Genomic DNA, 17207 nt, shown 5'->3' on the forward strand with positions numbered 1-17207 from the left:
AATTACAAAACTTAACTTACTTACCTTTCACAGAGCTGCTGTGAAAACAGCTAGTGTTTCAACAAATAGCAGTGCAATGCTATCACCATAGAAATCCCTATACTCTTTCTCTCCTAAAATGATAGGATCAGCTCCTAGGACCTTTCTTGCATGCGTATGATAATGTGATGTTCTCCTCTGAATCATCTTTCAATGTTTCTTTGGAACATTGCGGGGAAAAAGTCAGTTCTCATCGTTGTCTTCCATGCTTCTTGCTGCTAAGTTCTACTCAACGTGATAGTCCCTTCATCTAGGTTTCTCAATCCCCAAGTTGGAATTCTGCTTAAGATCCCTTAGTGGATATAGATTAGGGAAAGAGAGCTAATTCTTGGCAAAACTGTTTTTTAATGCAACACAAACTGTTATAATTACCATTGGGAAGCAGGAACATTATGGAATGCCGATTTGATTTGCATAAAAATACAGTGCAGTTCAGCCCAAGTGGCAATTAATAAGTTATCAGGGAAGACAGGAGACACAACAATAAATCATTTTTATGTTTTAAGTTAAATGTTTCAGTCCTGAATCTGGGAAGTATTATACAGCGATTTAGCTTCTTAAACCTAGTACGAAAAGCCTAGCTTACTCTCTAACTAGGGAAAAGAGTGAACAGCATTCATGTTGAAGTTCTTCTCAAACAATGAAACAGAGATAGTATTAGTGCATGGCCCTTAGCATTTTTCCGAAAGTATGTGTGGATTCATTCTAATAGACCCCTTGGAAGTCATCATATTTTTCTGGAAACATCCGTGAATTTAGGTAAAATGTAACTTTAGTAAAGTGATTCTCTATCTCTGACTCTTTTCTGTGAGTAGAGAGACCTAAAAACCCATGCATTAGGGAAAATTTTCTATTCTTGGTTAATCTTGGAAAATGCAAAAAGGCATAAGTGTCCAGAGAAAAGCAGGAAGTGGAGGAAATATTGATTAATGGAGCCTGGCTGTCCAAAGCAGCCCACTCCTCAGGGAGTTCCTGTGCTTCCAGGAATACGTTTTCCTAGTCAGAGGACGGTAGTAGAGAAAGACTTATTGGTCTGTGAGTAATAGAAATTAAGCTAGGCCAGTTTTGTGGTAAAAAGGGCCCCTTTGACTTGACACTTCTGTTGTCTTTGTTATTGTTATTATTTTTCCTATTATTCTGGTCCTAGATGGAATAAAACTTTCCTAAGAATTACCAAACAGCCAGTTGTAATGTCATACCCAACTTTTCCCATTACCTAAATGCAGCATGGGTGCATGAATAAATACTGTCAGGTTCATTACTATTTTCTGCAAGAACAAAACTTACCAAGTTATGAGTGAATACGATAAAAGAAACTTTACCAAATGAAATATAGAACATTTGACACACAATTTAGGATCATTTCCATTCCTAACATCAAATTCTGTATTCCTTATCATGACAGGGTCCAATGTGAGTTGAGATTCTACTTTCAGAAAATGTCTTCTTAATCTTCTCTCCTTATCAGGATATTTTAAAAAAGAGAATTTTTAAAAATCTTGAAATTTATTGGATAGTGGCATGTCACCAACTTCTTTAACTAGAACAGTGCTAATATAATAAAAGCCATCAGGTGTGGGATATTTTATGAAAATGTTTAATTCAACTGTTTCTTTGGAATGTAGTAGTCATAGTTTGGAATTTAAGTTACAGTTCAGTTCTATGTGGTTTTTATGCTACTCAGTGTCTGAGAATACAAATGTCATTTAAAGTTAAGGCTTCGCTGTTCATTTTGAAACAACAATTTACAAGTGTCATATTGTCATAGAAAATAATAATTTCTGTAAAAAAAATCTGCACAAAATCTTATGATGGTACAAAACATGAAGCAATAATATACCAGTAAAATGAAAACATTTTACTACAGAAAGTTTTATAGATTTCCATAAAGAAAAAATATGTTATTTTACACCTTTAAAAATTACAAAACAATCTAAAACAATATAAACTGAACATTTTGTAACACTGCCTTTACAAATTAATAACTTTATAAACATATAATTTTTAAATATATTTATCAGTGCAAGATACTTTAAATTTTAAAGTTGCAGTATCATTTTTCCTTGGCTGAGGACAACTTTAAGTCTGTTGCCTTTAAAAACAACAAACGAGTGTTTCTTAGTGCCTTCCTTCTGGTAGGATTATATCAACTAAATGAATGTCTCTGGGGACAAAAAACTATTCTTCTTTCATGGTGATCAATACTTTCCTGGAAACAAAAGGCATTCTCAATCCAATTTAACTAAGATGAATGGACTGTCTCATCTATGATGCAAATGTGACTCCCAACAAATGTCTTTGAGTGAGACGTCTAGCAATGTGGGAAGGAAGATCTAAAAAATCTCATGTCCAACATGGCATGATAAAAATCCACCAAAACCAACCAAAGCTTCTTTGGGTTAATTCATAGGCTGCCTGGTAAGATATTTGCTTCCCTGTGCTGTTAGAGGCTTAGATGTTGCCAGCCCTAAGGCAGGCTTATTCTTTGTGAGCCGCTGGAAGTTTCTAGAAGCATTCATTTAAGTCTATTTTTTCAAGGTTGCTGTCATGAATTTTTAAAACATTTGTTTTGACTTTATGTGTTTTTCCCCCTCTTATCTTAAAATACTTGACCCCCAGGCATCAGGATTTATAGTTTCATTCTTAAATTAACTGTTCTTCCTTCCACTTCCCTTGTGTGACTCAGTAGCAAAATAAGAAAGTTCTCTTGGGTCATTTTTGCATATTTGGATAGAAAAATCTCATGCTTTTGGATTTGGAAGATTTTATCCAGTTCTTCCTTTGGGTCTCACTTGAAAGCCAATTTGTATTATTTCTTTCCTCAACTTATCACTATTTCTACTAAATGCCAACATTTCTATCAAAGGTCATTTTGAATAGAATAGATAAGGAAAAAAGATACTGTCACTTTAACCAGTTAACAAGAAAACCAAAGTTAGACTTTGGAGGGCAAAGTTAGGAATTTCCCTTATTTATTTATTTTTAAACATAAAGTCTAGTAAAATCGTTTGCCATTCCCAGCAGGTTAAAGCTGCAAGTTTCTTTCCTGGACAATGGCAAATCCTCCAATTCTAAGAGAGAAAAAAGACAGAGAGATAGGAGAGAGAAAGAGAAGAGAGTTTACATTTGAAAATACATTCCATATGAAAGAACAATAAGAGAGAATATTGCAGCTTTATACAAAAGGGTCAAGAAACACGAAATTGAACTACAGAAAAAGCAGAACAATTAAGCCACGTTGCCAAATCTTCAGAGCCCTTGCCTGCCCGGAGGGGCTGACGTCTCACACGAAAATAAACTTTCTTCTTAGTCAGTGGGCCACCAGGGTTTGATTAAAGAGTAGGGCTTTCACCAGCAAGAAACAGAGTGGGTCGTTAATGTAACACAATGAACCAGTACAAACAAAAAGGCACTTGAGAGGACATAGACTAGCCAGTGCCAAGGATTTGTGTTTTTGTTGTCACGGTTGTCAGCAGTATACCCAGTGGCCAGCCGTGTTCAGGGATGGCACCGTTTTCTGTATGGAGTTCACAAGCACGAGGTTTAGTACAACACCGGAAAAACAGCAAGAAAACTGGACAGTATTGCTTCGTAAACAGAGCTGACACACTATACCAGTACTGAGGCTACAGTACTTTAAAAAGAAAACAGCCTAATCCTTCTTTGCCTATGCACGACGCGGGCAATTATACACAAGTACAACTTCAGGAGTCCACTGAAATGCGGTGATTCTAGTATATTCTGGGCACTGGGTTTCAGGTAGCATGTCCATCCAAAGGGCCACACGGAATACGCTTGGTGCCAGCATCTTGGATTTCGCTCAGTTTCCAAAAAGAATCCATAAAGGGGAGAGGAGAGAGAGAGAGAGAGAGGGGCAGGAGGGGTCGAAATGAATGATTATGTCAATCATACTTGGTCTCAACACCAGCATCTGATTATTCAAATGAAACCAACAGGAAAAAAGCTGACTGCACATGAGTCCGATGGTGAACACAGCTCCTTGTCCATGTCTGTCGGCCATACTCACTGAAGCTCCTGAGAAAAGCCTGGCTCAGTGGTCATCAACACACTTCCCAGCCTGTAGAGTGAAAGATCAACAGCTCCCCAGCTCACTCCCGTCCTTCCACTTCCATCCTTTGTCTTTTCATCTCTGTCTGCCTTCATGCCTCCGAATAAGTACTCTGTGTATTCAGTTTGTCTTTTTTCAACTTCACACCATCCACAAGTTCAAAGTTATAGTTCTCCAGGGCAGACAAGTTTCTTTCTGACATCCCATTATGCCAGCAGGCACAGTACAGCACGACCCCACAGACAGCCCCCAGGAGGACCCCCAGGGCGCTCATGGCTATGATGGTGATGAGGATGGGGTCTAAGGTCTTCAACACATTGCCTGGCTTTCTGGAGATGTTCTTGTCACCTTCTCCTTCACCTTCGTATCCTGGCGTGCTCCCTATGGAAAAAAACAATATTGTCTCCGTGAGCACCGCCAACAGACCAGATGAAAGCAGACAGAAAAATAGAAAGGAACGAAACAGGAGCAAATCACACACCCCAGTTTTGCCTGTCATATCTGACTCATTGTTGGGAACAGAAGTGTGGGAGGTGGTAGAGGGGAGTGGGCGCTGGGGCTTCTGACAGACTGCTTAGCACGTGGAAACAACCCATTCTGGATCAACTGGGAGGTTCCATGCTCATCTAATTCAGATTTCATGCAGCCCCATCTGTCCTAGATTGTAATCTGTGTTTACAGTCCTTGGCTAGATAGGTGATCATTAAGTTTTGCAAAATGCTTAGTCACACATTAGTCTAGCAAGGGGATTTTACCATTCCCAGTGCATGTACCTAACCCCAAAACAGGCACGAGAAAAACCTTCATGGCTGCCCTTCTACGTGGTGCTGTTTCCAGGATCTGGCATGGTTTATGCATGTGTTTGTTCTCCCATATGGAAAATCGTCAAGTCAAACGAATTTTGCCCAAAGTCTACAGTAGTTTCAGTAAAGAAGGAGTGATTTTTTAGAACAAGAGAATGCTTGCTGCTGACATGTAAACAGAGTGTGGCTCAAATCGAGAAACCATGTCTGTCATGCCAAATAGAAGACATTTACTAATAATCAGCATCTTTGCAGCCCTGGTAGTTTAACTGGAGACAGTTGCACTGCTCTGCAGCTCAGTCACTGGAGACTTGTTTTCTTTAGAGTGGAACAGGAGAAATTGTTAACATGGGAGCTTTGAGCCTAATTACCTGGTACTAGAAACGGGATGAAAATGTTAACGCACAATATGCCTGGGGTTTACTTAATGGTGTTCTGATCAACAAAGATTCCAATCAAAGAAAACTAAAAATATGAGATGCAAATCCCTAACCAAGAGAAAACAAGCCTTGGGGCATATTAATACTCTCTCCCTTGATGAAATATTGTTTTGAAACAACCTCTAATAAAGTTTACATCTCTGTGTGGACTTGGTAATGTGTTCATATTACTAACAGCAAGGTGCAATATTTATTTGTCTCTATGAAGTCCACGGCTGGCCATAGAGTAGGAGCCCATTTCTAAGGGCAACAGATGCTGACATGCATTGATGATAAGGGTGCAGCACCATCCACACAGCAGCTGTGAGTGATGGTGGAGCAAGTGTCCAACAGCCCACAATGCTGGCTGGGAGATCTGGAAACTTCTGGGAATAGACTAATACCAGGCAAGGCCTAACTCTGATCAAAGGTCTTGCATTTGATCACAAAGCAGCGTTCAGCAAAAACACACATTTATAGTTCATCAGGCTAAAGTGTGAGGCTACCACCTAATTAGCTATGCTACTTAAGTTTCAGTCTCACTATCTGTAAAATGGGGACAAATACAACCCCTAGAGCTGCTGTGAGGATTAAATAAGATAAGGTATGTAGGACGGGTGCCGTGGCTCACGCCTGTAATCCCAGCACTTTAGGAGGCTGAGGCCAGGGAATTGCTTAAGCTAAGGAATTCAAGACCAGCCTGGGCAACATGGTGAAACTCCACCTTACAAAAGACAAAAATTAAGTTGGGTGTGGTGGTGTGGGCCTGTAGTCTGCTCAGAAGGTTGAGGCAGGAAAATCGCTTGAACCTGGCAGGTGGAGGCTGCAGTGAGCTGAGATCACGCCACTGCACTCCAAGCCTGGGTGACAGAGACAGACTCTGTCTCAAGAAAAAAAGAAAAGAAAAAGATCAGGTAAGTAAAGTGCTCAGAACATACTAACTCTTCAATAAATCCTTCTTATCATCATCATCATCATCATCATCACAAAACCAAGGTTCCAGTAGAGGAAGATGGGAAAAGATGAATCAAACACAATGGATTATCTCAGAAATTGGGTTCTGGTCTCTTAAAGATCCTAGCTGGATATCAACAAACAGAAGAATTTGGGTTGGTTTCAAATAACTGTGTATGGAAATAGTCTTCACTAATTTTCTGTCTTTGTAGTGATAAACTGAGTGTGTTTGAGCTGATTATCCTTTATGTTCCACCTCTAGACTGGGCAGGGAAGGGCCAGGGTGAGCACACTTCCCAGGCTCAACCAGGTGTACAAGCAGGACCCGTCACCGAGGCTCCCCAAGTCTTATGGGCAGCTCGGAAGTGGGTACTCTGTGAGCACAATCCGATCCACAGCACCAACCCAGGGCCATGGGCATAGATGTTTTTTATTTGAACTTTTTGACATACCAGTGTATTAGAGTTCCACAAAGTTTCTTCATAAACACAATGAAAGCCATAGTAAAATTTTTTTAAAATTGGTCAGCAAGACAAATTTACCTGTTTCATCAATTTTAATTTCTGGGTTCTTTTTATCCAGGTCTGCTGGTTCTGACAAGTCAAACAAAATTGAAAGAGATATTTGAACTGCCATCAAAATATAACGCACCAAACTACACAAACCTTTAGGTACATGCACACACACACACACACACACACACACACACATGTCTACTGGGCTCCTTTTGGATTTTTTAGTTCAATCAGAAATCACCAAACAGATCAATAAAGAGGCAATGTTAAATGACCGGGAAATTGGTAATGTGACATCACAACACTGCCTTTAAGGTGCCATATCTAAATCCAGGTAGCACCGCTGCTAGCAGAATCTGTTGTTTTAGGAGACAAGGGTGGGCTGGGTATGCTGGCTCGTGCCTATAATTCCGGCACTTTGAGAGGGCAAGGCAGGAGAACCACATTAGGCTAGGAGTTTAGGACCAGCCTGGGCAACATAGTGAGATCCCATCTCTACAAAAATAAAAAATTAGCTTTCCAGCTGCTTAGGAGGCTGAGGCGGAAGGAGAGCTTGTGCCCAGGAGACGGAGTTTACAGTGAGCCATGATGGTGCCACTGCACTCCACCCTGGGTGACGGAAGCAAGAGCCTGTCTCAAAAAAGCAAAAACAACAACAACAAATTGAAAAAAAAAAAAAAAGAAGAGAAGGGGGAAGAGACATGGTTTTGGCATCTGAAATGTGGAAAAAAATCTGGTGAATATAGGTTCTACTGAAGTAGATTCGTACATATGGTGACCATCCTATAGTTTGTAGATAACTGCTTCCTAAATTTAGTGTGCGTTAGTTTGGCTTCTCTAATAGTATGCCAACTCTTTGAGGCAAGAGACTGTGCCCTGTGTATTACAAAAATAGATAAATACATAAAATAGCTATTGAAGAAGTAGAGTTCCAGTATTCCTGTGGTACTAAGTACAGAGCAGGAATTTTTGAGTGCTTTGTCCACTGCTGTATTCCAGCATTTACAACACATCATAGGTGCTTTAATAGATATTTGTTCTATGTATGAATGAATGAAAGATTAATAAATAGTTGATAATCTCATAGCATCCACACCCAGATGTTCAAGGATGCATATTTGATGAATCATTGTACAATTGTCTTACACATATTTTTATTGGTAGCAGCATAAACAAATAAAGTGGTTTAAATGGAGCCGTAGCTGTGAATTTCCCACTACAATGTCTGGCAGCAACTACAGCTAAATGGACAAATCACAAGAAAAGAAAAAGTCCCATAGAATTGTCTCAACTATGTGCTTTCTTTTCTTTTCTCCCTTCCTTCCTTCCTTCCTTTTTCTTTTTTTTTGAAATGGGGTCTTGCTCTGTGGCCTAGGCTGGAGTGCAATGATACGACCTTGGCTCACTGCAACTTCCGCCTCCTGGGTTCAAGCAATTCTCCTGCCTCAGCCTTCTGAGTAGCTGGGATTACTACAGCTGTGTGCCACCACGCCCAGCTAATTTTTGTATTTTTTAGTAGAGATGGGGTTTTGCCATGTTGGCCAGGCTGGTCCTAAACTCCTGATCTCAAATGATCCTCCTGCCTCGGCCTCCCAAAGTGCTGGGATGACAGACGTGAGCCACTGCACCCGGCTCAGCCATGTACTTTCACTGGAGCATCCGCATGCTGCTTTGCATATGGTATGTGGTCAGTTAGAACTTGTTGAACCGAATTGAATTTCGTTAGAACTTGTTGAACTGAATTTAATTTCGTTTCTTTGTTTTAGTCTGTGGAGTTTGTTCTCACATCCCAAAACATCACCATCATCACTCTCACTTTGGAATGGAGAAGTGAAGAAATCACAGACACTGTGTTACTACATGAAATACACATTTTTACAGCAGTGTAGATATGGATGTGGGTAATTTGTAAAGGAGTTGCAACTAAACTATTAAGCCTTATCATTCTTGTGAAGATTTGCTAAGTAGTGCAGCACTAAGCAGATTCCCTTTAATAGTATGAAGAAGCAAGCTTTTATTCATTGCTCCTTTCTTTTTGCCCAATTTCTTCAATGGATCCTATCAAATTATTGCTGCTTTAGGGATTATATATATTCAATATATTATATAATAAAAGCTTTGTAAGTTGCTGAAATGACCAAAACCCCCATTACAGCCAACAGACCTCCTTTGTCTTAAATTTGCCCAATAGGCTTATCCCATTTTGTTATAATTAACATCCTATTATATAATGATGTATAACAAAAGTTTCAATGTAGCAAATGGAGCTGAAGACTAATTACTGTGCTATTACACTGCCATTAGTAATGCTATTTGTAATTATATATCAAGAACTAGGGAATATGAATTGGTTTTCTATGTCTTACATCCACCTAGTACAAGACCCATAAAGACCAATTCTGAAATACTAGGCCAAGTCTCTGAATCTCATTGAAGTCCTTTAAGTCATTTCAGATATTTTAAAAGTCAGAAACATCTACTTGTGATAAAGCAAAGAATTATGGCTTCTATGGTTCATTAACAATGTATTCTTAATTAAACTTATTCTGATCAAAGTTTTCAGAGGCCTGCTGTTTTGTTTATACACCCAGATATTTGAAATTATCCAGATGTCTGACTTTCCACTGTTCATCAAAATGTTTCGGTATGGCATCTATAGCTTGTAAGCTGGGTCTTCTTAGCTATCATCTTTGGATTCTGCATTATTTGTGGAGTTTTATAGGTATCAAGCAGCCATTATGAAGGACCTAGGGTAGGTGACGGGGCAGACACAGGTAAATTGGGCTGATTGTATGCCCTGTTGCACCAGAATACGCATTTCCTATGATGTGCTGAGAGGCCACACCGAAATTCTAGGTAGAAATGAGCAAAACAAAGACCATGATATTGGCAAGAGTCTTGCCCTGGGCAAGTACTCCATTGGTTTCTACAGCAGCTCATACTTACTTGCACAATCTTCTTGTGAAATGTGGTTATTAATACTAATGTCATCCACAGCAATCCCACCAAGGTTTCCTTTTCCAATTTCGCCCTCGAAAATCACCTAACAAAATAAGATCATTTTCACAGTATTGAAATGCTCATCTCACATGGCAGTGTTTACAAATGCTTGTTCAGCTCCAGCTACGGCACATAAATTAAATTCATCAGATTCAGCGTAACACAGACTTCACTCATCAATCCACATTAGCTGCCTGGTGATGGTATGCACCTTCTCCTTACACTCTCTTCTTATAATACAAACTTTAAAACGGGAGAAAGCAGCAAACAAAAGGAATGATACATTGTGAAAGCCCAGAAATAGATGACACGGAAGCCCTTTGTGTTCCTTCTCAGCAAATTGGTTCTATTCCTGCAATCTAGGAGACTGTGAAATCTGCTATTAAGGTGGTTATCATTGCAGCAATATCTCAGGGTTGGGAAACACTGGAAATAATTTCGGAATAATTCCCATGTCTCATTTGCACAGCCTCCAACATATCATCTCAGCATTCCTGCAGCCACTGCCCTCCCCAGCCTTGGGAAGAGGTCATACCTGATAAAGTTTCAGAGACTTGTGGAGCAAGACACGCCCTTCCTTCCAGTGGTCACCTTGGTGTCCAATGGCCATCCAGACCAGCTGATCGTACTCTTCTGGCTTCTGGTAGCGCAGTTTGACCCTGAGTGTGCCGACGTGGGACCCAGACATGTGATACCAGAAGGTCATGCAGTGGGCAGAGTTCTGGGAATAAACCACAGGGCTCACCAGGCGAGCCACTTTGCCCTTCTGATTTTCGTCAGCTTGGGAATAGATGAAGTTGCCATCTCCTGCTGTGACAAAGAACTGTGTTAGGGAGAGTGGCCAGGATTACCACACTTTTATCTCTCTTCTTTCAAGTCTCACTAATCAAAAGCTTCCTGCGCTGAGCACCAAGAACCCAAATACGTAGTGGAAAGGGATAAGTGTGCACACTTGGGGACCTCATGGGCACCTAAGGCCCTGCTCTCAGCTCTTGCAAAATGGACATTTGATTAGGGGAAGGCTGAGTGGCACTAATTAGGATACTACTTATAATGGAATGCATTTTCATATGGACACATGCTATGCCTCAAGCTGGCATTTGCACCATCACAAGCAAACTGAAAGCAAAGTCTGCATAGACTGGACTGAAAACTCCTGGCTCTTCTTAGAGAAACCTTATTTATTTATTTATTTATTTATTTATTTATTTATTTATTTATTTATTTATTATGTTAGACACTCCTGTTGCCCAGGTTGGGATGCAGTGGTGTGATCATAGCTCAATGCAGCCTCAAACTCCTTGGTTCAAGTGATCATCCTGCCTCAGCATTCTGAGTAGCTATGACTACGGGCCCATGCCACCATGCTCAGCTAGTTCTTAAAAAGATTAATTTTTTTTTTTAAGTAGAGATAGAATCTTGCTATGTTGCCCAGGCTAGTCTCAAACTCCTGGCCTCAAGCAATCCTCCCACCTTGGCCTCCCAAAATGCTGGGATTACAGGCATGATCCACCATGCTGGGCCCAAGAAACCCTGTTTTTATGCAACTTTAAGATCACACTGCAGCACCCATGTGAACACATGCATTAAATGAAATCATTGAGATGTATTTTTATTTATCATTTGAGCAGCAGGACTTCTGATTAATGAAATTTCTGTCACTATGACTGCTTGATAATCATAAACCTGTAGTTTTTCCTAATAATGTAGTAATCTTTTTTTTTACACTTTTCAAGTTCAGATTATTTTTCCCGTAGTTTGTTTTCATGGTTTTTGAATTCCTTAAACACACCTGAGAGCTTGAATCTCTACTGTGAGCCCTGCCTCTATTTGATGTGGGCTTCTGGCTCAAGGAGAGGCAAGGTTGCCTTGTTGAGGTTCATTAGAACGTGCCATTTTGGCAACTTAGACACTTGCTGAACTGCGAGGACTTTCTCTTGGCTTCGCTTTTAATGACCCCCACTGGGAACATTTCCTCCTGCCACCACCTGGTCTAAACACACAGCTCATGTTTCACTGTTGGCTCTGCAAATAGAAATCATCTTCTCTAACACCTCACCTGATTAAGTGTGAATCTGCTGCTCGGGCCTCAGTGGGCAGCAAGAGGTTGTGTTTGTTGCCCAAGAGACTTGTGTGTTTGCAAGGTGCTTTCTCACTGTGCACACGTGGGCACATACTCCTTTCTGCTTGCCTGTGTCAACAGTGTCCAGGTGGATGTGGACGTGTTCATGGGCAGCTTCCTTTCCTTACCTGGCTGCTTATGTGAGAGCCCACCCTTCTTCAAGCCAACGGGTGGAATCATAAAGGAAGGGTGTTCACAAATGGCAGCTCTAGCAGTAGGTTTGATACTGCAGGATGAATGTCCCTCTCGCTCTCTGACCTTGCAGGTGTCCTCTGTGACTGAGCTGATCCATTCACACTTAGGATTTGTTTTGCCCACTAATTTATCAAGATGTGATTACTTGTCTGTGGGAAGGTGCCATTTCACTGTGATGAATCCACCACGATGGGAAAAAAATACAGCCATCGTGCCTCTGTCCCCTCGATCTTACGGAAAAAAGACTGAAATTGGCAATGCTGCTGCCATGTCTTAATCCCACTTATTGAGCTCATTGCTCAAAGTTTATTGAGGCTAGTCAGAGAATGGGTGTTAGAAAGAAGGAGAGAAATGGACGTAGGTAGAGGGATGCTCTCCCATTGGACATCCTCACTCAACTGCACCATAATCACTTCCCATCCACAACTAGACAGTAAGTTCCTCAAGCACAGAGACCCCCTCCTTCATACCTGTATTTCCAGTGCCCAACACAGCATCTGCCATGTAACAGGGCTTCTCAAATGATGCCTGTTCAGTGCACTAGGAGAGATGCCAGATTTCAAGAATCCTCTGCCTGAGGAAGTTCTTATGGTCCCTGCCTTCTCACGCTGTGGTCTTTAAATATGCTCGTGTGGCCGGGCGCGGTGGTCCACGCCTGTAATCCCAGCACTTTGGGAAGCCGAGGTGGCTGAATCACCTGAGGTCAGGAGTCCGAGACCAGCCTGGCCAACATGACAAAAACATGTCTCTACCAAAAATACAAAAATTAGCCAGGCTTGGTGGCGTGCATCTGTAGTAGCTCCTACGTAGCTGTAGTCCTAAGTAGTTGGGACTACAGCTACTTAGGAGGCTGAGACAGGAGAATCGCTTGAACCTGGGAGGTGAAGGATGCAGTGAGCCAAGATCACACCACTGCACTCCAACCTAGGCAACAGAGACCCTGTCTTAAATAAATAAATATATAAATTAAAACTGCTCGTGGTGCTCCTCTGCTTAGAATTCTTCAGAGGCTGCTCACTGCCTGCAGCCTATCCACACTTCTTCACAAAGAGGGAGCGCTGGCAGCCCCTCCAATGGACCTTTTATCCACCCCCATCCTGTTTTCCTCCTGGTCACTGCATCACCAACTTAAGGTATAGTATAAAGAACCAGCAGTGTCCTGCCAAACACACACACACACACACACACACACACTCACAATAAACATCCGATCCACAAACTTCTGCTCTACTCAGTGAAAATGGAAGGAATCCAATTTCATCAATTTCCTTGTCAATCTCATTAGGCAAGGAGGTAGTTCCCAAAGTCATGCACACTCTGCTTCTATCTAACTGCTTCCCATACAAAAACCTGGGCAAAGCACACCAAACATGAGCCAGTAAAATAAGCCTAGCTCAGCCGGTGTCTGAGATAGGGCTGCTTTCCTTGACCCCTCTTCCGTCATCTTTTACATGGTCCATTGTCACTGGCCTCTGCCATTGGAAGCCCTCACTGAACTGCACTGTGGTCGCTTCCCAACCATGATCAGACTGCGAGTTCCTCAAGCGTAGGGACCTCTTCCTTTACACGTGTATTTCCAGTGCCCAAGTCAGCATCTGCCCTGTAACAGAGCTTCTCAAATACCACTTGTTCAGTGAACCAGGGAGAGATGCCAGACTTCAGGAATCCTCTGAAAGGAGGTACCTAGTTCCATTCTTAGAGGTCAAATGCAGAAAACCAAGCAAATGGGATGCTTTTCGATAAGCAGCAGGATATTTTACCTAGCTAGTGTTCATTTTCTTTTTAAACAACCCAATGTCTGGCTTGCAAAGTTTCACCAAATAATATTATAAAAAAAGCACCATCTACTCTCTAATGTCAGTCTATGCGCGGGAGCTTCGTGAAGGGCTCTTTTCATCTGGATCTTTTTCCTGTTAACAAGTAGTTCCTGCCTTTCAGATGTCGGGCTCACCCATCTCTCTACACAAATGATTGTGTTTCTAGAACTGCAGGGGCTCTTTCTAGTCGGAGCTGACCTGGCACAACTGCCAAGTAAATCTGGGTGGCTGAGAGAACAAAAGAGTCAAACCCTTTTGAAGGAATCGCACTTCTCAGCTGTTAATCTACGACAAGCTCTCCTTCTCTGATACTCTAACACATAAAGCACTGATATTTTCCCTTTCAAGGGTTTTATCACAGTTCTGGGTCAGGAACTCTGTCTTCATTTTCTCAATTAGCACTTTACTTCTGCAAGCCTTTTAGCTTTTGTCTCTGGCTAACATAGCTTTTAACCTCCTTTGAATGTCAGATCCTACTGAGCCATTTTGCTTCACTTTGCATCAATTTTTCCACCATTACTGCCTTCATTTTGGCTAATTGCATTTAGTTAATTTGATGCCATTTATATGTACAGTGCCATTTACAGTCAAAGTATTTTAAGTTTTCTAAAACTGCCTGTCTTAAGATTCAATTGAAAGTGTCTCAGATTTGAAGGAGTCCAATTTTATCCAATTTCCTTGTCATTCTCATTAGGCAAGGAGGTGGCCGTGGTGGAAGGAGGCCTATTCAACCTATTTAATGGTTATATTCACTGGGAGAAAAGTGAACCACAAAATGGGAAAGGCATGAAGTACCCTTGGCCCAGCCATCAGTCTACTGACTCACTCACCCAAAGAGCCAAGATGGGGAGAACTTAATGAGATTTCCTAGCATCAGCAAATGTCCCACTGGGGTACCTTTTGGGAAGCCACTACTTGAGCAAGCAGTGCTCTGTAAGTATTTCTGAGTGGGTGCAGAAGTTCATGGATTGGCCGTTTGTTGTGAGTGTGTATTTGTGTGTTTGTGTGTGTGTGTGTGTGTGTGCGCGCGTGTGTGTTGGGCCAGACATGGCTGGTTATTTATTTCTTTATTTTTAATTTTTATTTTGTTCTCTTTAGAGACAGGTTCTAATTCTGTCACCCAGGCTGGAGTGCAATGGTGTGATTATAGGTCACTGCAGCCTTGAACTCCTAGGCTCAAAGGATGCTAAAACAGACTCTGAGTAGCTGGGACTACAAGCGTGCGCCCTTATGCCTGGCTGATTTTAAAAAAATTTTTACTTTGTAGTGTCAGTATCTTGCTATGTTGCCCAGGCTGGTCTCTAACTCTCTAACTCAACTGATTCTCCTGTTCTGGCCTCCCAAAGTGCTGGGATTACAGGCGTGAGCCACCACGTCCAGCCTGCTGGTCCTTTATACTGTACTTCAAGTTGGGCAGTGAAATGACTAGGTGGGTAGCAGGAAGGGGGCAGATAATAGAGTTCACTGGAGAAGCTGCCAGCTTTTTCTGTCCCCCAACCCATTCTTCCCCCACCAATTAATCTTAGGAAGAAAGTAAGGCAGGAGGTGGTAGGAGGGTTGTGATCTAGGGCATGGTGAGGTTTCTACCTGCTCAAAGGAAATACACTACACTTTCAATCTTTCCCCAGTGAATAAGAATCCCACACCATCTTGCCACACCTCCCCTTCAAGGGTCGGGAGAGAGCAAGCATTGTGAATTGTTTCTTTAGTTGTAAAATAAACGAGGGGACATAATATATGCTTGGACTTGTTTGAAAATAATTCAGAGTCAGGGATGACAGACATAAATTAAGTTTCCTATGATCTGATAATTGTTGAAGCAGGGTCGTGCACATAGAGAATTCATTCTACTATTTCTTTTCCATTTGCGAATATGTTTGAAATTGCCCAAAATAAGAAGTTCAGAAAAAGTATAAGATGAGGCTAGTTGCGGTGCCTCACACCTATAATCCCAGCACTTTGGGAAGCTGAGGTGGGTGGATCACAAGGTCAGGAGTTCGAGACCAGCCTGGCCAACATGGTGAAATCCCGTCTCTACTAAAAATACAAAAAATTAGCTGGGTGTGGTGGTGTATGCCTGTAATCGCAGGTACTTGGGAGGCTGAGGCAGGAGAATCGTGTGAAGCCAGGAGGCGGAGGTTGCAGTGAGTGGAGCTAGTGCCATTGCATTCCAGCCCGGGCAACAGTGTGAGACTCCATTTCAAAAAAAAAAAAAAAAAAAAAAAGGATAAGATGAATGCTAATTCATACATCCTTGCCCAATTTGCTGTTTTCAAGGAGGCCAATCAGTGGCCAACTTCAAGGGGCATTACTATGATTTGCCCTATGCTTCTTGCTACTAGGGAAAGAGACATTGTTAATTCTAGAAAATAATAGCACGTGTGAATGCCTGTAGTAATTCCTACCCCACTAAATTCACAGACATTAGAAACCCTCCCAGTAACACAGCCTCGGAATCAAAGAGAATCTGCAAAGCCATGCAGCCGAAGTGAACTCTGTGATACCTGTGTGATCCTGAATGGGTCCCGTCTTGCTGGTCAACACACTCCACTTGAGCTGCACGTGATTGTCATGTTCCCAGTGGCAGAAGGTCTTGTGAGAGCCCCAGCCAAATTCACAGTTAAAACCATATGTTGGAAACTCTTCAGTGGGTGGGAAGTAAAAATAAGAGACAAGCAAAGAAAGGCAAATTTGATCATTTAGGGTCACAAAGGCCCTTCGTTCACTCATGGAAAGCACGATTTATACAACTTTATGTCTGTTTGAAAATTCCGGGAAAGCCAGGATTACCAAGAAACCAAAAGATGCATGGAGATGTCAAAATGTTTGCAAAACCACATTTAGTAATTTCTTTAAAAATCCAGCTTTAAAAGGATTATGGACTGCCTGTCAAATTGGGTTTACATAAAATTTCCAGGAAGGCTATTTTCTAAAGCACGTGTATTACATTTGCAGCACTCTCCCCATTTCCACAGTATTTAATATGAAAGTCATTCTGTTCTTGAGGATAAATCATATAAGTTGATACCCACCAATGAAAAGAATCTTAATTAGAGATTGACCCATGAAGCCTCAAAAGTGGAAAGTAACTTGGCGAAATGCCTCACCCAGGAGGTTTTCTCTATTTCCACCTCACCAGTTCATGCTTCAGGTCTTTAATGTCAGGGTTAGAATCTCTTAAGCATTTTAAGATTATTTTTTTTTCTTCCATGCTTTCTATAAGGTCGATTAATTTAAGTATAAATTTCTGCTTTTTTAATTTCTAAATTTACAT

General features: G+C 41.4%; 1 protein-coding gene across 11 annotated transcripts in view; it reads right to left on the reverse strand.

Moving 5' to 3' along the window:
• Window positions 1–1620: 1620 nt before the first annotated feature.
• The window catches only part of NRP1 (neuropilin 1), a 157973-nt gene continuing 142386 nt past the window's right edge, over window positions 1621–17207 (reverse strand). For 5 of the 11 annotated variants that reach the window (XM_063607319.1, XM_063607318.1, XM_055092616.2 and 2 more), the window contains 5 exons: window positions 16438–16575; window positions 10335–10606; window positions 9746–9842; window positions 6827–6877; window positions 1621–4489 (listed from right to left, as the gene is read on the reverse strand). In XM_063607319.1, coding sequence (XP_063463389.1) covers window positions 4200–4489; window positions 6827–6877; window positions 9746–9842; window positions 10335–10606; window positions 16438–16575 — 848 coding nt within the window. In that variant the 3' untranslated portion in view covers window positions 1621–4199. Of the gene's footprint in view, window positions 4490–6826; window positions 6878–9745; window positions 9843–10334; window positions 10610–16437; window positions 16576–17207 lie in introns of all 11 variants that reach the window. The other 6 variants (XM_063607320.1, XM_063607316.1, XM_063607317.1 and 3 more) reach the window with 3 other exon arrangements.

This window comes from Pan paniscus, chromosome 8, assembly GCF_029289425.2.
Source record: "Pan paniscus chromosome 8, NHGRI_mPanPan1-v2.0_pri, whole genome shotgun sequence".
Lineage (NCBI taxonomy): Eukaryota > Metazoa > Chordata > Mammalia > Primates > Hominidae > Pan > Pan paniscus.